This window comes from Tachysurus fulvidraco, chromosome 26 (genome assembly GCF_022655615.1).
Source record: "Tachysurus fulvidraco isolate hzauxx_2018 chromosome 26, HZAU_PFXX_2.0, whole genome shotgun sequence".
NCBI lineage: Eukaryota > Metazoa > Chordata > Actinopteri > Siluriformes > Bagridae > Tachysurus > Tachysurus fulvidraco.
In genome coordinates this window covers 14176968-14200148 of record NC_062543.1, presented here as the reverse complement: position 1 = coordinate 14200148, position 23181 = coordinate 14176968, and the positions used below count along the sequence as shown (strand labels likewise).

The following is a 23181-nucleotide window of genomic DNA, read 5'->3' as shown; positions in this document are numbered from 1 at the left end:
CCATGACATTCTAATTTATTGAGATGCACCTGTATTACTGTATTATATAGACAGTAAAAAAAAACCCACTATGCTTAATTCTAAGAGAAAAAGAGCAACTGAAAAATGGTCAGATTTATTACAAACAAAATCATTATCAAGACATTTTAAGTACAAATTTGAGGGAAAGTACATGATGACTATGAGTAGTAGCATAGTAGAAAATCTAATCAGTGAAACAAGATTTAAAAATTAACATCAAATATTGTACAGCCTTTAATGAAAAAAATCTAAAAAACTAATGAAAGCACAAAGCAACAGTTTAGAAAAAAGACAAAAAAAAAACTGAAAAACTATTTACACTAATTACAGCAATTAATCTTTTTGGATAAGTTTTAGATGGTATACCGTATCTACAATTGAACAGTTATTTCCTCTCTGCCCAGGATGGTGTTTCCTGTTGCATTCTTCCCAGACCTCATCCGCCTAAGCAGCACCAGTGTCATGTTTAGTTCCCATGTTAATGTCACTGTGACGGACAGAAGAAATGTCATTAATCCTCCCCAGCAACAATGCAAAACTCACAATAAGGTAAATGTTTTTTCTGTCACGCTGCTCAGGATCAATACATATTTAGCAGATTTTTCATTATTACATATTTGATATTTTTTTAATTACTTTTTATTGTTTATGTTCACTATCAGCTCTACAATATTGATATTAACACTGTCATCAAATTCATAATGTATTCACCTAAATCTGCTTCTTTTTTACACCACTGTCTTATACATTATAACTTACCTTTCACTGTTTAATTTAAACTTTCTAGCAACAGCCAAATAGTAATATTAAGTTTTATTTTACTTACATACACTGTATTAAGTGAATATTTACTATCTGGAATTATTGGCCTTCTGAGACACATTTACTTTTAAATTACAAGTTACTCACTTGGCGGATTCAAAAATCTTTTGCTTCTCCTGATCGGTCCTGCTGGGTCTCTTCACTCACTAGAAAACATAAGATCCAATCAGAATGAGAGACATTCTTCATAAGGAAGAGTTAGACAGATCAGATCATAAATATATGACACAAATAATAATTTTCACTGTTTAATTTACACTTAAAACAAATACATTTAAAAGATAAGACAAGTTGCACCATTGAGAATGATTACAATAAATTTAATGTACTTTAACGTTTTATCATGTAGATATTTACCATCTGAAAGTACTACTGGCTTACTGAGAAGAATCTGTTTAAATTTTAAATTACAAGTTACTCACTTTGTGGAGGCAAAACATCAAGCTGCATCCTTTCCTGATGTGGGGCTGACGAATCAGGAAGTTCCTGCAGCTGCTTTGGTTTTTCCTCTGATAGTCTGTTTCTCCTGGAGCTCTTTGATCAGATTCTCCAGTTCTGAGATTTTCTGGTCTTTATTTCTCAGTTCTATAAAAAATTGGGCAGGAGAGTGAGCTGAATGATTAATGTGGTCAGAACCACTGATCAGCTACAGAAACAGTGCTTATTATGACTAAAGACAAAAGGACTATTTATAGTTATTTAACATGAAAGTGAGCAATGCATTTATTACATTTCAGTAAAATTGCTGATGTATCTTACTTGTTTTTTTAAACTCTCACTCTGAACCAAATGTAGTTCAGTTTAAAAATGACTACACATTTAAAATACATAAGTATTAGTTGAGGCTTTGAAGGGCTATGAACTAAGAGCACTGCTTTTAAATATATTAACATTTCTGTTAATTAACACCAACACCCTGAGCTTTGAATGAGGGATGAGATTCTTATTGAAAAAACAAATACACACATAAAAACTACTCAGTTGTTTGACATATGAGGTTATAACATTTACTATACTGATTAAAATACACACACATACTGTATGTAAGCAGCAGTCTACACTTAAAGCAGCTGAGGGTTGCTGGACGGTGTATGTTTGTACGCACACATTTGGCTTTCATCAACCTTCTTTAAATCAATTTCCACTCACCATTTGGATGCTCAGAGTATTTATTTTATTTATTGTGTGGGTTTGCATTGTTGGTAACAGCATTGCCTCGTGATGTGGTCAAAAACTGTGTGCACCTTCCTCCAGCAACACCTGTCACCTGAAGGAATGTTCCTACCTATATTCACTCATTAATACAACAGTGACCCCTAGTGGACACATTTACAAAGACAAATAGCTCTTACACTGTATTTAATAAGTCACAGCACTGAGTGATTTGTTTCAGGATTTGGCATCAAACAACCCGAAGGCCACACACAAGGCAGTGGTGTGTGTTTGTCCCCCGTGTCTTGAGTATGATATGTGTGATTTTGAGTAATTCATTGTTACAAAATATGGAAAAATAAAATGTAATTAATAAATTTAAAATTTGAGTTTGAAATTAAACTGTGTGCCGTATTTAAAGTTGGAGTGTGTAGAGAGAACATTAATGAAGAAATTGTGCACATTTGTCTGAGCTTTTACCCATTCTAAATATTAACTTTCTTGATGATGTTTAAATATATTTAATGAAGAATGTGACTACAAACTACGTTTATTTTGTTATTGAACACTTCAGGCTGTAAAGCTGAACAGGTGTGTTTACTTTTGTACCTCCTTCCATACTCATCAGTCAGTAGAACAGATTTCTCCATTTTCTTTCTCTCATCTTCTGTCCATTTTCTCTCTATCTGAGGAAATGAATAAAACAGTGTGAAGGTTTTATACATGACTCCATACTGTATGTAAATAAAGTGTTAAATTAACATGAAGTGTTTCTCTGTTCAGACGTGTGTGTGTGTTTGTGTGTGTGTGTGTGTGTGTGTGTGTGTGTAATATTACTAACAGTACTCACTGAGCTGATTGAGGTTGATTTAAACTGATATTGTATTCAGTAACACACTGAGTTTGAATGTTTAATGCTATTTTATGTTCATTAGCTGACTTATTTATTCACAATCGTCACTCAGCGAGAACACAAGAAACACAGAAACTGAGAGATTTGTTGTTGTTTTTTATCCCAAAAGACCTCCAGGCTGATTACCTCCAACAATTTTCTTTTAGGGTTCCATTAATTTTAGCACAAAGATTTTAAGAAAAATGTTTTAATGTAACTTCATTTTTTTAGTGTTGTAGGTTGTCTGCACCAATCCTCAAGTTAAACTGAACATGTGTTAATACCTCCAGTTTGGTCAAGAAGGCTCACTAGCGCCTCTTTTTCCTGATGACACTAAGGAAAAATCAGCTTTCCTCGGATATCCTGGTGAACTTCTACCGCTGCACAATAGAAAGCATTCTGACCAGTTGTGTCACAGTCTAGAATGGGAGCTGCTCTGTTGCAGAGCGCAGGGCATTGCAGCGGGTGGTGAAAACCACCCAGCACATCACAGGGACTCCACTTCCAGCCATGGAGGACATCCAGAAGAAACGCTGTCTGCATCGAGCTCGCAGCATTCTAAAGGACTCCTCTCATCCCGCCCATAGACTGTTTTGTCGTCTGGTTCCTCCGGACCAGGACCAGCCGACTACAGAACAGCTTTTTTCCTAGAGCTCTCTTTATTGAACTCTGTCCCTCGCTGATCATTGCCCTTCATACACAACAGCAGTAATAACAGCAGATTGCTAGCAAACAGTTTAACAACTGTTTCTAGTTCAAACCAATGTGATTTTTTTTATTTTTTTTTATTTATTTTTTTTATCCACGATAAACCATCACTGGGAGCTGGTTGCCATGGTAACTCATTCACCCCTCACCGATCATTGGTCTAATTATAACAATTTTTTATTATTTTTGTAATGCTGCTATCAGTAACATTAATGAATGTAATATTTTATACCAATTTACTCACCTGTTCAACCCAGATGTTTTTAACTACAGAAGGATGTGGGGGAAAAACAGCACAATAAGTTTGTTGAGTAATTCTGTATTTTATTTTATTGTAACTGTTAACTTTTATTTTTTTTTAACTTTTATTAACACAGCTGATGTGTCTTAATAAAAAAGAGGAAAACTAGACAACAATCAGTCATCACACACAGTAAATCTGTATCATGTAGCATTGTGCTAATATACCGCTAGTTCCTTATGGACCTCTGCCTATATCCATTGTCCAACAAAAAGTGGTACAGCTCCCACATACTTTGACACACAGGGGTCTCATTTGAAAGAAGAGATTCTCTAGTTTCAGAAACTAGTTTCAGATTGATTCTAGGCCTTACTGGCACAAAGTTACAGGGGTTTGAATGCAGATTTTCCTGTCCGCCTGGGTTGTTTACCTGATAAACTGATTAATCTTATTTTTCTGGAACATGTTAGGGACAAACCAACAACTGAGAGTCATAGCCACATGTCTTGGCTTTCACCAAAAAAATTTTTCAAGTCAAAAGACCCAAAAATGGATTTTATATGAATATTTTTCTACGGCCCTGGTCGTCGGGTGCAGCGTTTTTGTGTACTCGTTTACTATATAACTTTGAAATAAAAGACTGCAGGCTCAGTCTGACAAGCCATAAACAAGCCTAGACTCTCTCTCTATCACTCTGGTGTGAAAACAGGCCTGTAACTTGACACCCTGAGCTGTGAGAGGGACAAAAGGTCAGGGATTACGCAAGAATTCTTCTGCGCATCCAGTTCACGCAGACACAGGCAGAGAACATACGGCATGTCATATACCGTTGGAATCGTCTGCTTATTGGCTAAACGGCTGCATAGGTCCCGGCCCATTTCATTGCTATTGGAAGGAGTAATTGTGAGTCAAAGGCGGGTTCCCAAAAATTAGGTCATGCCACCATTGGCTTCCCAGCCGTCTATCTCTGCCATACAAGCACCGATTGGCTCAAATGAGGGCTTATTTGATTCGTTAGGACCTGGGCTATAAATATGACGTAGACTTTGAATTTTTGAATATCCCAATTAGGAGTTAGAGCGGCAAAACCAGATGATGGCGCACTTCTGTTTCCAGTTTTCAGAACACTAACGGAATATTTGCGGTGCGACCAGAGCGTTTTGGATTAAAAGGCTTACAGATTTCAATTTTTGTGGATTATTTGTGTTGGAATATATTACCCCAGTGAAGAAAGAGACGCGTCTAAAGGTAAGGGAAAAACCGGTCTAGCGCCACCTAGGTCAGTTTTGTCCGAAAAATTTTTCTAATTGTATGAAGGCTGTGAATCATATTGTGCTTTGTGTGTGGGCTTAAAAAATTATTGAGAGTATAAACTTTACTAGGTAAATAGGATTTTTCGTGTTTTTGGAGGATTTGATGCTTTAAAGTTGAACTGAAGCTTGTTTCTGGGTCATCCCCTAGTGGTCACTTCTACTTCCGTGCCGTGTACAGCACAGGGCAGCAGAGTTGGAGGTTGGAAGAGAAATATCTTGTGATTTATTGGAAAATCCTATTTTCTGATCTCTGCATGTCTTTACCAATATACAGTATGTCAGTATTTGTACATTTCCCCCTGTGTATTGTAAATATATAGTGAAATATTTTGTAATATATCTCTGTGCTATTGTAGTAGATAAAGGAATATACAGAATATCAGATTCTCACTTCCTTTAATTATAAACACAGACATTTATCAATGTAAAACCTGAACAGATAACAGAATGATGTTCTTTACTGCTGCCTCGTCTATATACTGGTTACAACAGCATGTGACATGTCGCAGTAGATTAGAGAAGATGCGTGATCTCCTTCTGTTTTTCTCTCCTTCACTCCCAAATCCCTCTCTCCTATGAAGGAAGTTTTAGAAATGAAGTGAAGGACTTCTGTTCTCAGGTCAGTCAGGTTGTCTTTATGCTGTGTGCATTAACACGACTTACTACCATTAGCTTAAAGACACTAAACGCCAGGCCGAGTCGACTCTTCAGTGCTTTTTCAGAACATGGTGTGATTGTTACGCAGAGCGACTGATGACAATTATTCTGTCTACAAACACTGAAAACTGTTAAAGCTGTTGATTTATGTTTATTGTGTAACATTCTAATGGAGTCTGTCAGTGGTGTGTGTTATATGCTGTGTGTTTGTTGTGTCTTTTACTCGACACGGTAAACGTCTCTGTACATTATTACACTGCAGTGAGGTTACACACAGGTGCATTGTGGGAAAGAAGCTGACTGATGGAAGTGGAATCTCACTTACTGATCAGACTCCTTCACATAAACATGATCTGATAATCATCTTTATGTTTCTATTTGATTCCTGGATTAAAATGTAATATATGTGATAAGTTAATAAAATATCAGCTTTTACTATTAGTGTGAAGTCGAGTTATTTACTTACCGTCCCTGTGAGAAGTATCATGTAAAACAACAGAGAGAAATGTAATGTTAGATAAAATACAATGAGAAAAACTTATGATTTTGTAATGATACACAAGCCACAGGCTAGGGTAAGCAAAACCAAAGAGCTCTTTATTGAAGTCCGTGAGCAGATGTATCGAATTCAAAACTGTATGAAGCACTACGAAGTTGCAGAAAGCGTAAACACGCACACACACACGCTGGGGAGAACACAGGAGGAGGAGAGACAGGATCCTAGACAGGAGTAGGTGGATACGGGGAGAATAATCCGGTAGCACCGAAGGCGAGGGAGAAGGAAGGAGAGCCGATAGCTGTGAAGCAAACGGGAGTCTGGCGCTTGAATGACTGCGGGGAAAAATCACATTAGCACATACGAGACCAGACAATGACTGAGTGACTGAGAGTGGTTTATATAGGGTGTGCGTTGATTGAAGAATGTGGAGCAGGTGGTGCTAATTAGTACTCAGGGGAACGTGAGTGCTGGTGAGTGAGAGAAGGACCTGGTGACTCCGTGACAGATTTACAGTCAGAACAGCTGATAAACAATCTTCACTCTGTGCTTTCAAAGATGTTCAGATACAATTTTAACTCTTTTAATAAAATATAACAACAGATAGTGAATCATTGTCAGAAAACTGAGGTGTCGTCATGTATTAAAACCCAGACCCAATCACAGAGAAGCTAAAAACACTGCACCAGTTACCTCAAAGTTAATACAGTGTTAGTAATAAAAATGTAACATGTTAAACTGTACTGTTATAATGTTCACAGGAATATTAATCTTATCATTGTTAGGAAAAGTTTAGAGCTTTGACTCATGAATCACTGATTTGAGCTGCAGTTCGTTACTCATCTGAATGAACTTCGCTCTTATTCTCCACTCATTCAGTCAGTGCAGTTCATTTAAAAACTAGTGACTGGTTAACCTTAACAAGCTACTGCTAGTGTTATCTAAAATCATACACACAATAAATTAGTATGAACCTGAGTTAGTGTTAGCTGCCTTAGTCAACCTCATCAACACTGTCCTGTTAATTATCACCATATAAATCTTATTAAACACATTTATTGTAGGGAAAATATGGAGGAGATATTAAGATGAACTGAGCTCACAGAAATGACTGTATTTAGTAAAATAAATGAAAGTTTGGATCATGTTCCATTCACTAACATGGGAACCGGAGGAGTTAATTATTGTACTGCAGACAGCCACTAGAGGGCGTCAGAGGCATTTTGGCTTCACATGTAACTTGCAAACTAACAAGGTTATTATACATCCTGTGCCTGATACAGTTAGCTTAACTGGGGTTACTGATGAGGATGATAGTTAAGATGAATGTAATGATGAAACACAGCTGTAATATCCAGCTTTATCAAAAGAGACTTCGTACAAGGCAATGAACGTGAATGTTGAACTGTTAAAATGTTGTTTTTTTTCCTTTGTCTTGTAAGTGTTTTGTGTACAGAAAGTTTTATTTATGAAGGGCTTTATTTAAATTTACCAGAAGGAGTTTTCAATGTCAGCATTTTGTTGCAGTCAGTAAGTATTACAACAAAGTATAGTTAACAGAGGGATTTCACTTAAAATAATTTATGTTCTGAAATTAATACTTTTTTTGGCAATAACTGTAATAAAAAAATTAATTTAGTGATGATAAATCCTTCATTTTATCCTATTTAACTAAATGTTGTGGAATCTTTACGAAGCAGTGTAGTGACCATTTTGTCAAATGAAATCAAATAAATGAATCAAACTTAACTCCAAAATAATCAGCAAGATACACCATGGGTTGTGGTTTACACAGTTAAAGTATTGAGTCCAAGCCAGATGATGTGTTTTTACCCTCACAGGCTTTATTAAAAGGTTTGCAGGCAAACAAACACTTTTGCATCTCCTGCTCCTTGTGCCCAACTGGCTTGACAAAACTGGTTAAAAAAAACAACAACCCATAGGCCATTCTGGGGTGACACAACTAAACCCCTTTTATCCCCTAGGTGCACATGGCCTAACCCAATAGAAAAGAAATACTAACCAATCCATTTAGAAGAATAATAAGAAAAGTAAACATATTCTAATTAACATAAATGAACAAAAAAGACCAAAAAATAAACTAACAAATAACTAAATTTTAACATTACACAAACAAAAATAAACAAATAGCTCATACAAGCAGTTTAGTTTTTCCTTTCTATCTTTAAGCAAGTTTCTAAAAATACAACTAAGAAAAAACAAATTTAAAACAGACGCCAAAAACATTTTTTTTAAAGAAATAAAACTAGTAAAGTTTTATTTCTTAAATACTAGTATAAAGTAGGGGGCACGGTGGCTTAGTGGGTAGCACATTTGCCTCACACCTCCAGGGTTGGGGTTCGATTCCCACCTCCGCCTTGTGTGTGCGGAGTTTGCATGTTCTCCCCGTGCCTCGGGGGTTTCCTCCGGGTACTCCGGTTTCCTCCCCCGGTCCAAAGACATGCATGGTAGGTTGATTGGCATCTCTGGAAAATTGTTGTAGTATGAGTGTGTGTGTGTGTCCTGCGATGGGTTGGCACGCCGTCCAGGGTGTATCCTGCCTTGATGCCCGATGACGCCTGAGATAGGCACAGGCTCACCCGTGACCCGAGGTTGTTCGGATAAGCGGTAGAAAATGAGTGAGTGAGTAGTATAAAGTACTTAATGGTATACTTTCTTTTCCTTTTTGTAGCCCTTGCCCTCATAAGCCCTTACCATCCTCATTGTGTTTGCTTTTAGATGCCCATCTAATCAGCAGTCACACAGAGGTTATAATAAAAAAAAATCCTTACACTGCAAGTATTCTGAAATCATTTGTCTTTGGTCACAGTAGCACAAAACAATTGAGCATTTCAAGTTATAATGGATGATAAAACTATAAACAATAAACCCCTGTTAAACCTATAGTTTTTTTTGTGATTTAGATAATAAATTTAAGATAAATCATGTGAGATCTTTTTTTCACCTTTTTTAACCCTTTTTCACCTTAAACTAACAAAACAAAAGTAAGAAAAAGAAACATTTAAGAAGTGAATTAATGTAAACATTAAGGTTACATATCCACATGAACCTTTCTCAGTTTATAGATTCAGATAATGCTATTAAATTATGCAATATAGAAGATATGTCAATATGTGGTGCAACTTGCATAACACCAAACCACTGGAGTGCAAAATACTACAATAAATGCATTATTTTTCAGGAAATTTAAAAAACGCCGTATCTTATCTGCAATGCACAGGGTTTAGTCCACGTTGCAGTGGATTGTCTTGCGCTAAATTCCTGTCCTCAGACGAGCACCAGAACTAGCGGGGGTCCAGATTCTTTTTTCTTTTGAAGACATTTACCTCAGAAGACGTGTTTATTCGTTACGACTCTTCTTGAGGAGAAATATGCCGCTAAGCTCTCCCACGGAGTGAAGAAGAGGTGGACAGTTGAAATGTCCAATGGAGTTAAGAGATTTGCACTCAAGCTATTTTCAAGACGACTTTATATTGGTTAATAACTAAATAACAGACCCACATGGGGACTGAACAATAGCATCGATATACGAAAAAATATGAAATTGACAAAATTTGGACATACTGTAGGAGGTTTCTGCCCGACAGCGACGATTTATGATGCTGTACTACATATAAGATATACTCTTAACTGTTAGTAAATACTGTATAACAAATTAAAAACCCATTAAAATTAGGAGGATGAATCCATACTCAATTCATCCACTAAGTAAGGATCTTTCTCCTTAAGGACTTTATAGGCTTCTGCTTTCACAACTCCTGTATTGAGACATTCGTACATGAGCCTCATTTGCTCACATGATGGTGATGCTGCATGGATTTCCTTGTACTTTTCATTACTAATCATCATCTTGCTCTTTAAACAGTCTGCTATCTCCATTACCGAAGAAACTCTCTGAATGAGATGTTTCATGTGTCGATCCATAAAGTCAGCACCTAAAATGCAAATGTAAAGGTTACACATTTTAATAATGTACACAATATGTATATAGTATTTTTTTGTGTTTTTAGAAATGTTCCATGTTACATTTGCAGGACAGTTTAATGTGTAAGACTGCTGAGTGTCTTAATTACAGTGGGAAACGTAAAACAAAAATTTACATGTAGCCTTACCTGTGGTATCTGATGTGGGTGTGGGTGTGGCTGCATCTGTACCTGTTTTGGCAAGTTAGACAATAAGACTTTGACAGATTAATGCACACCTAGAGATAAAATAAATTTAGTAACTGTGAAACCACTTGACTTGACTGCCATTGATAACCTTATATACACACTAACAAGCAACATACCAACAATCAACCATTTATTTATTCAGTTACTCACCCAAAACTGATTACACTTAGCTCCTGTTTACTCTTGATTCCACAAAAAATCCAAAATAACTGCAAATAATTACCCTCATAATGAAGTCTTTTATCTTTTTATCCTTGAAATAGCCCAATATTCCTAATTACCCATTATCCTTGTAGTTTCTTTAAATATGTGATAATATAAAAACATTTGCTTACCTGTAAGCAAGACCAAACGGGGCTGCCACACTTCCTGGTCATTTTCATCCAAAAGACCTACAGTGACTTTATCAACCTCAGTTTTACAGAACATCTCAAATGTAGGATGATAGTTCGGGCCATAGTCACAATCAAACTTCTCAATCTAAGGAAATAGATAACGCTGAGATTATTTTAGAATGAACGAATTACAAGGTCAACTATGATTCATTGAAAAGGACAAAAGATCTTATGAGAATTTTGTATAATAGTATGAGCTGTACCCTACCCTGGGTTGTAATACATAGTCATGGTCAGTATCTTTACAACATGGCTTGTATTTTTTGCCAGAAGTCAGTTTACATTTGGAGCTTGTCTCAATGTATGTCATGCTCCTATGCTGTCTGTGCACCTTCAAGGGAAACCAAATGAAATAGTGTTCACTTTAAAAGCTAAAATCTAGAAATAGATTTTTGGAAAAACAGCAGTACATATTTTAGTCACTTCCCATGATGACCAAATCATGTAAAGGATAATAAAATAAATATTTAGTGCTACTTATTAAAGCTGATTACCTCTTCAACTGGCACATTGCCTGGCAAAAGATGTATATGCAGTTTACTCTTCCTGGAATTTCCATATTTTTTTTTGTAGAACAAAATCACTTGGGCTTTGATGGGATATTTTAGGGAAATACGTTTCAAGAGGCCAAATAAGGAGAGAACTTGAATGTCTATGATGACATGTGTGTTTGTTACTTTTAGTGGCTGAATAAGTTCCACATTACCACCAGTCACATGTGCTGAAATCAATTTAACCTCATCTGTACCTGTAACATATAAAGAAACAGAACCAGGCATGGCAGATAATAATGACAACATGATTTGGATAATATTTTACCCCAGTAGTTTACACATAAATTTTCTGACAATGGCGATCTGGTATACAAGATTTATTATTGTATGCACTTAATTCCATAATTACAGTTGAGTTACTTTCAATGTGCAAATTTGTAATCAGGCCTCAGATGCTACTGATATTTAGAAAGCGCTATTTAGAGAGTTACACATACAGGACAGAGTTTGCCACTCTCTGACAGTTTGTTGTAATCACAATATGTCCACACTGAGGGTTTTTCTTTGTTTGTTTGTTTGTAGAAGATAGCATTATATTCTCATTTGTCAAATCTAAAAAGCTATGGTATGATAACATTCATTATATCTCACATATAATCATTCTCATGAACTGACTTTACAGCAGTAAAAATATTAGATATGAAATATTAGTTTAGATGTAATGGATTTTTTGCCTGTTTATGTTTTTGATTACAAAGCAATCTATGTACAGTGTATGTATTCTTTATCATTTCAAATTATATCATTCAAAGTAACATTTAATACATCACTGCAAAATGTCATACAGTATTCACAAACAATGTCAGTGAGCAGATTTCACTTTAATTAAGCTGCTTATAAATGTTTCATATTTTTCCATGGATTTATAAAAGATAGCTATGACTTACAGATCTCACAATGTGGAAGATGCAGATGACGGATAGAGCCTTCATGGCAGGCGATACTGTACAAAGGTCCTGCAGGCTGCAGGTGTCCTAGTCCATCCAAGTAACAGCTGTCCCAGGACTCTATTCTGTACAGCACTTCCCCTTTCCCATCCATCTCAAACACAAGACTGGTCAATTTGCACATAAACTGACCAGCATGATCACAGAGGAACCTCAAAATAATAGGAAAATAATAGGAATAACATGTCCTGCTATAATATTGCCAGCAATCAATAGTTTGTTTGTTTAAAGGGGTGGACAAAAAACATTTCCTCTCAGAATAGTGGAGCCTGCTATGCCACCAGGTACACTACTGCTACTGGTATGTTTTGCAAGCATGTATGGGTATGAGGTCCAAACATTTTGAATTGTACCACAGTAGGCAGTGGATTCGTTTTTCAATTGATTTTCAATATACATACAAATAACCTCTTTTGCTTTGCAGTAATGATTAGTGTTTTTTGTGGGCACTATAAATAAAAGCCTAAAAGCTTGGACATGAAATAGATTTCGTCTGAATGACTTACTACCCTTGGAAATAAAGAGGCATGTTACCTATATTCATCTTTGTTCGTATTCCCAGCGTAGTTTTCAACTAGTTCTGGAATAAAAACCTCCATCAAAGTCTGTGGAAAAAAGTAGAAGACCACGTGTGGATAGTCTCACATATTACGCACACATGCAGGCATGCACTCATGCATATGCATATATATATATATATATATATATATATATATATATGTGTGTGTTTTTAAGCTAGGTGACGATGTTGGCCACTGTAGAATCATCTAGGACCTGCAACTAAACCTTTGGTGAAATGTGAGGTATGTATATGATTATTGTCCTGTTGGAAGAACCAGTGGCACCCAAGCTTCAGCTTCCTCACAGACAACATGAGGTGTCTTCTAGGATTTCCTGATACTTTAAAAAATGAATAAATTTTGCCTTCTACACTCTGCAGGTTTCCAGTGCTAGAGGATGCAAAGCAACCCCAGAGCATCACAGAGCCAGCACCATGCTTGACTATAGGCAGAGTGTTCTTTTCATCGTCCGCTTCATTCTTCTTCCTTCAGCATATCACTGATCCATCGGGCCGAAAAGTTCTAGTTTTGCCACAGAACAGAATCCCAAAATGTCTAGGACTGGTACTGGTTCTTAGAAATCTGGTTACGTAGTGTAACCAATGTTCCTTTAACACTGAACTTGCAAACTATGTCTCTAGATCTATGTCTCAGAGGCGCTTCCAGAAGTGTCAGTGTGTATCCTATTCTTGAAGATGTTTGTTGCAGTGTACACTAAACTATGCTCATGACGCTCAGATATCTATGTCTATGTGATATCCATATCACAGTCTAATCTATTTCATCTGATCAATAAATATATTATTTATTCAGCATCAAGACACTATCACTATCAGGAAAAGGGGGTTAATACTTGAGGTTCTTTACACATTCACTCTGTGAAGTTATCGAAAACTGTGAAAATTTTATGTACGATGCCAAATGTAAATTGTTTCAAGTATAAAATGTGGAAAGTAACTTTCTCTAGGGGGCACGGTGGCTTAGTGGGTAGCACGTTCGCCTCACACCTCCAGGGTCGGGGTTCGATTCCCTCGGGGGTTTCCTCCGGGTACTCCGGTCCCCCGGTACTCCTCCCCCAGTCCAAAGACATGCATGGTAGGTTGATTGGCATCTCTGGAAAATTGTCCGTAGTGTGTGAATGTGTGAGTGAATGAGAGTGTGTGTGTGCCCTGCGATGGGTTGGCACTCCGTCCAGGGTGTATCCTGCCTTGATGCCCGATGACGCCTGGGATAGGCACAGGCTCCCCGTGACCCGAGTAGTTCGGATAAAGCGGTAGAAAATGAGTGAGTGAGTAACTTTCTCTGGTCAAAACTTTTGAGTGAGGAGGAACAGGAGGAGCGCTGCCATAGTCTTACAAAATGGCAATCAGCAGGCTACTTTATAGAACAGGGCACAGAAGCCTTTATTATCACCACATATACATTACAGCACAGTGGAATTCTTTTCTTCACATACCCCAAATAACGAGGTTGGGGTCAGAGTGCAAGGTCAGCTATGGTACAGCACCCCTGGAGCAGGGAGGGTTGAGGTCTTGACTGTGCTGGGCTTTGAACCCCGATCCTCCAATCAACAACCCAAAGTTGTTGTTTATGTTATGTGTTTGTTTATACTTATATAAAGTGTTATTTGAGTGATAAGGGATTTAAGTATTAAGTACAAAAAAATTAGCCTTTACCTGAGTTCCTAAATCTCCTGTGTAAAACAACAGAGGAAACATTTTAGATAAAATACAAGGAGAAAAATCTGTGTATACAAATAAAAATGCATCAGAGTTAAATCTCGAATTAAACTGACCTCTGACTAATTGTTGCATTGAATAGGATTGTTCATTGTCATTCAGCTATTTAGCTCTCAGTATGTGTATGTCAGATTTCTGTGCCTGCAAAACTACTGTTCTGTCTGCAATCACAGTCTGTTGTGTTCACTACACTATAATGATGTTCATATATCTATATAGTTGAATGTATTCCAACTGTACGATATCTATATTATTAAGACATCACTAGAGAAGAAAATGGGGTTTATACTCACCACTTATTTTAGTCTGTGAAAGTAAATAAAACAGTGTGAAGATTTTATGAAAAGTGTTTTATACCTATATTTATAAGTTTATACCTATATGATTCTGTGAAATATAAACATGTATAAGTTTATAAAACATCATCCTTTACCATTTGTGTGATGTTGAGTTATCTACTTACCTTTGAGAGAAGATCTGTGTAAAGCAACAGAGAGAAAAGTAAGGTTAGATAAAATACAGTGAGAAAAACCTATGATTTACAGTCATAATTGGTGTTTAAGGTTATAGGTTTAACACAGATACAGTGTGAGCAGAGATTTCTTTTCTTAACTGCAAAAGAAAAAGAGGAAAATAAGTGACTGTTTTGGTCTGGAAAATTATTGTGTTGGCCTGAGTGGACCTGGACACAGGGGAAGACGAATCTGGGCAAGGCAGTTTCAGGGAGTGTCATTGCCATCTGAGAGTAAAAGTGACAAAACATAAGTAGGGAGCCAAAGCATGTTCAATCCATTGTAGTCTGCATGCCCATTTACTCTCTGCAGTGTTCTCCACAATTGTAGAGGCCCATGACATCCGCAATTGGCCACCAGACATTTTGTAGTTGAGCAACCCCTCTTTAGAGCTTTGTGTACTTTGGTATTTGGCAGCTACATGATGAGTACTGTTTCCTTTTTGTGTGTAGATCTCTGGGCTGCGGTCACAACACCCACCTTAACTATGAACCAGCTGTAGTTCTTGGTTTGGTCATTGCACTCCAAGGGTATTGTGCCATATAAAGCCATTTCTTTCTTTGGAACTCCAGCAAACCACAGTGAGCGACATTATCCACAAATTACAAAAACATGAAACAGCGGTGAACCTTCCTAGAAGTAGCCGGCCAACCAAAATTACCCCAAGCCACAACTCATTCAAGATGTCACAAAAGACCCCATGACAACATCCAAAGAACTGTGGGTCTCACTTGCCTCATTTAAGTGTTCATGACTCCACCATATGAAAGAGACTGGGCCAATATGGCCTGCATGGCAGAGTTCCAAAACAAAAAACATTGCTGCTGAGCAAAAAAACCCATAAATGCTCTCAGTTTTGCCAGAAAATATCCTGATGATCCCCAAGACTTTTGGGAAAATACTCTGTGGACTGATGAGACAAAAGTTGAAAATTTTTAACGGTTTGTGTCCCATTACATGTGGCATAAAAGTAACAATGCATTTCAGAAAAAGAACATCATACAAAGAGTAAAACATGGTGGTGGTAGTGTGATGGTCTGGGGCTGTTTTGCTGCTTCAAGACCTAGAAGACTTGCCATGATAAATGGAACCATCAATTCTGCAGTCTACCAAAAAAAATCCTGAAGGACAATGTGCCACCATCTGTTCGCGATCTTGGGTTCTGCAGGACAATGATCCAAAACACACCAACAAGTCTACATCTGAATGGCTGAAGAAAAACAAAATTTGGTCTTTGGAGTGGCCTAGTAAAAGTCCTGACCTGAATCCTATTGAGATGCTGTGGTGTGACCTTAAAAAGGCAGTTCATGCATAAAAACCCTTCAATGTGGCTGAATTACAACAATTCTGCAAAGATGGGTTTACCAAAATTCCTAAACAGTGCTGTAACAGACTCATTGCCAGTTATCACAAATGCTTGATTGCAGTTCTTGCTGCTAAGGGTGGCCCAACCAGTTATTGGGTTTAGGGGACAAACACTTTTTCACACAGGGCCATGTAGGTTTGGATTTTGTTTTCACTTAATAATAAAACCTTCATTTTAAAACATGCTGTGCTTACTTTGTGTTATCTTTGACTGACTAATATTTAAATTTGTTTGATGATCTGAAACATTAAAGTGTGACAAACATCCAAAAAAATTAAAACCAGGAAGGGGGCAAACACTTTTTCACACCACTGTATGTTCTGATCAGGTGGATTAGTTTGCGATGGTATTGTCCAGGTAGGCAGCAGCGAAGAGGCAGTGTGGCTGCAATACAATGTACATCAAGTGGACCACTACTCCCAGTTGAGTCTTCACATCATGCTGGACCATGTGTGTCCGGCCAAGGACTGTGGACAAGACATCCATTAACTGGTCCACTAGCTCTGTCAACTCACAGTCAATAGTTGACTGACAATTTATTCTCCCCAAGATTATAAAATGGCCCTTGCAAATGGGTAAAGAATTTGCAGATGGAGCTCAGGAACAGAAGGAGTACGTGGTCACTGGTGGTAACTCAAGAGACCAAGCTTGCCAGTTGAAGGCCTGCTGTTGTTCGGTTTGGGCTTCTTTCATGTGCCAAACGGGCCTCTTGCTTAATCAGCTCCTCTACCCCTCAGGGTATTTGCACATATTCAACCAATTGTAACAGTGTGTGGTACTCTACCATATCTGGTCTCACTCCTCCTTGCACCAACCCTCCACATGAGACGTGTATTCACTTTGTGGATGTAATGTTGAGCATTGCAAGCAGGGGTGTGTTCAGATTCTGGAGGCCTAGCAGCTCTTCCGTCACTGTGTGGATTCGAAGGGCTAGCTCCTATGTCAAAGACTGCTACTGGAGACTACTCTAAAAAGATGTACAATCTGCTCCATGGGTCAGGAGGAAGCCAAGGCTGAGTTCATGCCTGCATTCTCCACCAGTGTAGAAGCTCAGGTCTGCAAGTGGCTGAAGACATGGGACAGACCATATCATTGCCAGCAAGAGTTTATTTTCTTACTCACTAAGAAAATAAAAGGAGATGGGAAAACGTAGAGAAAGTGGGAAGCGATGGTATTCTGTCGCTGCAATCTGTGAGTGAGGCATAAGCATTAGTGGCAAGCCAAATCATGCTTACTTCTTTGCAGCTGGTGTGCTCTTCTATACTTTGCAGTTTTCTGAATGAGTTTTACCATTTTACTACTAATTTCTTTGGTATGTGCACAGTGGTGGACACTTTAAAACATGTGGCAACTACAGACAGGGAGATGTTGTACTTGTCCATGAAAAAACCCAGCTAGCTGGCCATTGGGAATGCTGTCTGGGCCTGTGTCCATTCAAATATTCACCTGTCAAAAGAAACATGTCATATCCTCCACAGAGCAGGTGCTAACCTCTGCAGTGTGGGCCAAAGGAGGTCTCTGTAAAGTGCAGGATTGTTCCTCTCGAAGCAACTGTTTAAAAGTATTAGGCTCATCTGGTAGAGAGGTTGCATGTAAATAGTTGAGCATTTATTTCCCATAAAGTCTGTGATGACTATTGGGGTACTGTCAGGACTCAACCCGGACTTTTGGCCACGTGCCTTTTTGTTTATCTTCCTCATCACGTGTCTGCCCCGCCTTCGTCTGCCCCTCCCTGTCTTCACACCTGATCCTTATTGTGTCATCGTGTCTTTTTATATTTAAGTGGGCCGCGGTGCCGAGTGCAGCGCGGAATCATTAGTTACGTTTACCCCTCGTCATGTCTAGTCTTTGTTAAGTGTCTTCATTTGTATTGCTTTTGTTATCGTTTTTATGTCGTTGTCTTTATCATTTATTAAACCCCTTTCATTTGAAGCTATCCTGCATACGGGTCTGTCTCCTTCCTCTTCCGGTTGTGACAGAATGATTCCACCTACGAACTGAGACCCAGCAGGATAGCTTCCAGCTCGGACCGTTTTTTTTTCATCTTCCCCTGGACTGTTCCGGCAGTCCTTCTGACCCTTTGTTCTTTTTTTCGGTGGCATCGCTCCGCACTTTTTCCGGTGAGGGACGCCGCTACACTTTCGGTTCCGTCCGAAGCGCTCGTCGCCTCACTTCCTTCGCGGAGGATGTCACCATACCGTTTTTGCCCCTTTTTTATTTTTTGGTGCCCTGCGGCATTGCCCCGCATTTTTTTCGGTGAAGGACGTCGCTCCACTTTCGGTTCCGTTCCGAGGAGGGCGTCGCTTCACTTCCGCGGGGGGTGCTGCAGGCCCAGGGCGAAGGACTTTTCCCACCCTTCATATTCTGGTTATTGGGACGTGGATCTGGCAGCGGTGCGTCGGGGGTTATGTGCGGCCCTCCAGCTCGGCTGTGGATGTCGCTCGGCCCCTCTGCTCGGCTGTGGACGTCGTTCGGCCCCTCTGCTCGGCTGTGGACGTCGTTCGGCCCCTCTGCTCGGCTGTGGACGTCGTTCGGCCCCTCTGCTCGGCACCGGCCTCGCCGTGTGCCTTGCTCCCCCCATCTGCCTTCGCCGTGTTCCTCGCTTCCCCCATCTGCCTTCGCCGTGTTCCTCGCTCCCCCATCTGCCTTCGCGTTGCCACACCGACCCCCCCCCCTTATCTTCCTCATCACGTGTCTGCCCCGCCTTCGTCTGCCCCTCCCTGTCTTCACACCTGATCCTTATTGTGTCATCGTGTCTTTTTATATTTAAGTGGGCCGCGTTGCCGAGTGCAGTGCGGAATCATTAGTTACGTTTACCCCTCGTCATGTCTAGTCTTTGTTAAGTGTCTTCATTTGTATTGCTTTTGTTATCGTTGTTGTCTTTATCATTTATTAAACCCCTTTCATTTGAAGCTATCCTGCTTACGGGTCTGTCTCCTTCCGCTTCCGGATGCGACACTATTCCATGCATCACAGCATTCCATGCGACACTATTCCATGCAATGCTAACCCTTGAAAGCATTATCAGAGTGCACTAAAAAATTCTGGATCATTTTGAGAGTAGGTGCTTCCTGTTTTCGCTTTCAGAAGAATGAAAAATGATCTAACTTGTCAAAAAGAAGGTGTGGGAGGGATTTGTAGAAGAGAGAGTAGCAACAGTCCAAAAAGCGGTCCCCATATTCCAACAAATTCTCTCAGTAACCGGTATGATCAAGACAGAAGCACAATGTATTCTAAATCATGGGAGCAAAAGGACTTGATATAGTGTATGTTCTTCAAAAACATAAAACATACAGTACACCACCTCCTCAGGTCTTTTGCCTGTCTGTCTATGCAGACACAAAGGATTCTGTGAGGCAGTAATCCTTTGTCACTCTGAAACAAGATATGCACTCTCAAATTGCAAAGCTTTTTGTCCAAGATCCAGAACATTTGCCAGTAGTTTGCTGGGTAGTTGGGTACAATTAGCTCTCCTTCCTCTTTTTTGGATATGGTCCTGTGGTCATGGTTGGAAGCCCGCTACAGCGTTTGTAATCATATGGTCAGCATAGAGGAAAGTAAGGTTTGCAGTGTGTGCCTGAAGAGATGATTTTTTTTTAAGTGTCATAGACAATGAGGCTGATGGCAAACAATATAAGAAACATAATAGAGTCAACACAAACAAAAAACTATTTAATTGTATGCTTCCTAGAATGTTTTATAGTTTTCAGTGCATTAACAAACATCGGTAAACAAATATTAGATAAAACACTAAATATAATATCATCAGAATACCACAGCAGCTTGACCTCTGATGTTTCAGTGTAACTGTACTCACAGCAACATTTAGTGTTTAATTTAAATTCCTCTCTAATGTATTAAAGAATTTTATACTCACCAGACAGTTCATCCTGTGAAAGTACATAATATAATGTAAAAATGTTAGGAAGGATATTAAAAGTGAATTTTATCAAGTGAAAATGGGTGATATGTGTCTACTACTCACTACAAAACAATCAATCAGTCATTGCACACAGTAAATCTGTATAGTGTAGCATTGTGCTAATATATTGCTAGGAATACTTAAGAAATCTAAATATCTTGATTCATTAGAATATGCAATTGTCAGATATACTGTATGCATGTATTTACCAAAACAGTATAAAAGTATTGGCGTACATTTGTTATGCAGAGCAAGTGATGGCAATTACAGCCTACATGCATAGAAATATCTTAAAGCTGTGATTTATGTTTATTGTGTAACATTCTGATGGAGTCTGTCAGTGGTGTGTGTTATATGCTGTGTGTTTGTTGTGTCTTTTACTCAACACGGTTACTCAACAATATTACAGTACAGTGTTTTTTTTTCACAAGATTTCATGCTTGTCTCAGCATTTTAATTATACTGTTTTTTATTTTGTCTTTTTAATTAATATTTAACATTGTCACTTTAGCTTTTTTAATTCTTTGCTTTTCTATCCCAGTTCATTTTATTTCTCTTCTTTGGGAGACGCTTGTTTGTTTCCTGATTTCAAACACTCTTTCAGATCTTTCTAATACTCCTATCCAATCCAAGTCAAGCTCCGGACATAACAGGTAATCTTAAGGTCTTAGGGAAGCATAGGTACTCAAAGCTAGTTTTCCCACATAGAAGGTAACGATATACACGTTTGTCAATGAGAGATTACTAAGAGTGATATTGTAGAGGTGTGTAAAATAGCGAAGGCGTTGTCCGATGCTGTAGTATGCTCTGTCCCCATCCCAATGCGGGGTGGCGATGAGGCATACAACAGGTTGTCCATCCCACTTTGTTTTAGTAACTTTATTAGCATAAAATTAGATCATAGTGAATGCGCAGCCAGCACCTTTCTTCTGCAGCTAGGACTGTTAAATATAAGATCTTTTGCATCTAAAGCTCTTATGGCTAATGTAATTATTACTGATCAGAAGTTTAGTGTTCTGTGTAAAACAGAAACATGGGTCAAACCAAATGAGTTTCTCACATTAAACAAAGCTTCCATGTCCAACCGGTCATGGCTGACAGGCAAGGGATGAGGTGCCGCAATTATGCATGATGATAAGCTTGATGTCAAGCAAGAATTTAGTACTTCATACTAACATATATGTAGCCAAGTCTACTAAATCAGTTCCTCTTACTGTTGTTTATAGACATCTTGGACTATATTCTGAATTCCTCTGTGAATTTGCAGATTTCATTTCAAACCTAGTTGTTTCTTTAGACAAAGAGTAATTGTTGGAGACTTTAATATTCATTTTGATAAGTTAGAAGATCCTCTGAGAACAGCAGTTGTTTCCATCTTATATTCAGTAAGGCTGAACCAGAATGTAATTGAACCCACTAATAATGAAGGTCACACTCTTCTAACCCTGGGATCAAATACAGAAATTATAATCACAGTGCATCAATCTCTGACCACTACCTCATTTCATTTAAATTGTGCTTCAGACATTTACATTTAAATCCACTACTGCAAAGAGATTTACCAACAGTCTCCCAAAATTATCATCCATAATTGGATCACCCACCTGACCCCACAGAACTTGATCATAGTAGATAAAGGAGTAGATCTGGATGATTCATGGGCATAGACAGTTTGGTGAACAGGGATGGCTGGATGCTCTTGGCTTACCACCCTCACAAGTTGCTCAGGTTTGCAGACTGTGGAGTGGTGGGATGCTTTACACATCCCAGGAAGCCCTCATGTCTGTCATACCTTCTGGCTCTAGCCTATTAGTTATGCAGTCATAGCTAGTCTTGCCAGAGTCCCCGCTTGGACCCGCCCAGAGACGGTCATGTCTGCTTTGAACCAATGTTGTGTCAGTCAGCTGTATAGTCTGGTCTTTATCAGCAATCAGGTCTGTGATGAACTCAGAGTTTACAATGAACTGTTGTAGAAAGGACATTATTTACTGTAGAGTATCACCCAAATGAGGATGGGTTCCCTTCTGAGCCTGGATCCTCTCAAGATATCATCTCAGGGAGTTTTTCCTTGCCACCGTCGCCTCCAGCTTGCTCATTATTTAAATGGATAGATATATAGTATTTTTTTAAATTAATATTCTTTAAGTTAATTTTTCGGATAAGCGGTAGAAAATGAGTGAGTAAGTTAATTTTAAACTTTAATTGTGAATTTTCTTTTTATTGTTAACTGTTTAATTGTTTTTTTTAATTATTTTTCTTCTTATTATTATTATTATTATTATATTTATTTATTTTTTCTCTCTCTCTTCTGTTTCCATACTTCTGTAAAGCTTCTTTGAAACAATGCGAATTATTAAAAGAGCTATACAAATAAATTTAATTGGATTGAGGTTACACACAGGTGCATTGTGGGAAAGAAGCGGACTGATGGACGTGGAATCTCACTTACTGATCAGACTCCTTCACATAAACATGATCTGAAAATGATCTTTATGTTTCTATTTGATTCCTGGATTAAAATGTAATAGATGTGATAAGTTTATAAAATATCAGCTTTTACTATTAGTGTGAAGTAGAGTTATTTACTTACCTCCTCTGAAGAAGCTGTGTAAAACAACAGAGAGAAATGTAATGTTAGATAAAATACAATGAGGGCTACTATTAGAAGAACATTTTGTACATCTCCTTGTG

General features: G+C 38.3%; 3 protein-coding genes and 1 long non-coding RNA gene across 10 annotated transcripts in view; 1 reads left to right on the top strand and 3 right to left on the bottom strand.

Annotated features, from left to right (window-relative positions):
* Nucleotides 1-23181, top strand: part of LOC113636638 (WD repeat-containing protein 87-like) — an 873260-nt gene that overhangs the window by 673413 nt on the left and 176666 nt on the right. The window lies entirely within an intron of this gene.
* LOC113650946 (kinectin-like) overlaps nt 1-23181 on the bottom strand; it is a 683852-nt gene that overhangs the window by 638005 nt on the left and 22666 nt on the right. The gene's annotated exons all lie outside the window — the stretch shown is intronic.
* LOC113659126 lies at nt 91-3646 on the bottom strand. Of its 2 annotated transcripts, none has more exons than XR_007139626.1 (4): nt 2605-3646; nt 1266-1428; nt 931-989; nt 91-508 (listed from the first exon to the last, which is right to left on the bottom strand). It is a non-coding gene; the product is annotated as an uncharacterized LOC113659126 (long non-coding RNA). The 2 variants fall into 2 exon arrangements; XR_003444574.2 differs by lacking the exon at nt 2605-3646 and adding an exon at nt 1993-2219.
* Nucleotides 9662-16669, bottom strand: LOC125140310. 2 transcript variants are annotated; one of them, XM_047809431.1, is made up of 10 exons: nt 15154-16669; nt 14984-14996; nt 14628-14644; nt 12926-12996; nt 12332-12543; nt 11385-11638; nt 11099-11221; nt 10831-10975; nt 10436-10477; nt 9662-10258 (listed from the first exon to the last, which is right to left on the bottom strand). In XM_047809431.1, exons 4-10 carry the CDS (start codon nt 12988-12990, stop codon nt 9996-9998), a joined length of 1104 nt encoding a protein of 367 aa, XP_047665387.1. In that variant the 5' UTR covers nt 12991-12996; nt 14628-14644; nt 14984-14996; nt 15154-16669; the 3' UTR covers nt 9662-9995. The 2 variants fall into 2 exon arrangements, with proteins under 2 accessions (XP_047665387.1, XP_047665386.1); XM_047809430.1 differs by lacking the exons at nt 14984-14996; nt 15154-16669 and having other exon boundaries at nt 14628-14926.

What these genes read in the sequence shown, in the direction of transcription:
- LOC125140310 (XM_047809430.1), bottom strand. Translation starts at nt 14,765, where the DNA reads ATGCAACAATTAGTCAGAGGTCAGTTTAATTCGAGATTTAACTCTGAT. An exon ending in ACTATGTATTACAACCCAGG is followed by an intron (nt 10,976 to 11,098) that starts GTAGGGTACAGC and finishes CTATTTCCTTAG; the next exon opens with ATTGAGAAGTTTGATTGTGA. An exon ending in CCGTTTGGTCTTGCTTACAG is followed by an intron (nt 10,478 to 10,830) that starts GTAAGCAAATGT and finishes TTGCCAAAACAG; the next exon opens with GTACAGATGCAGCCACACCC.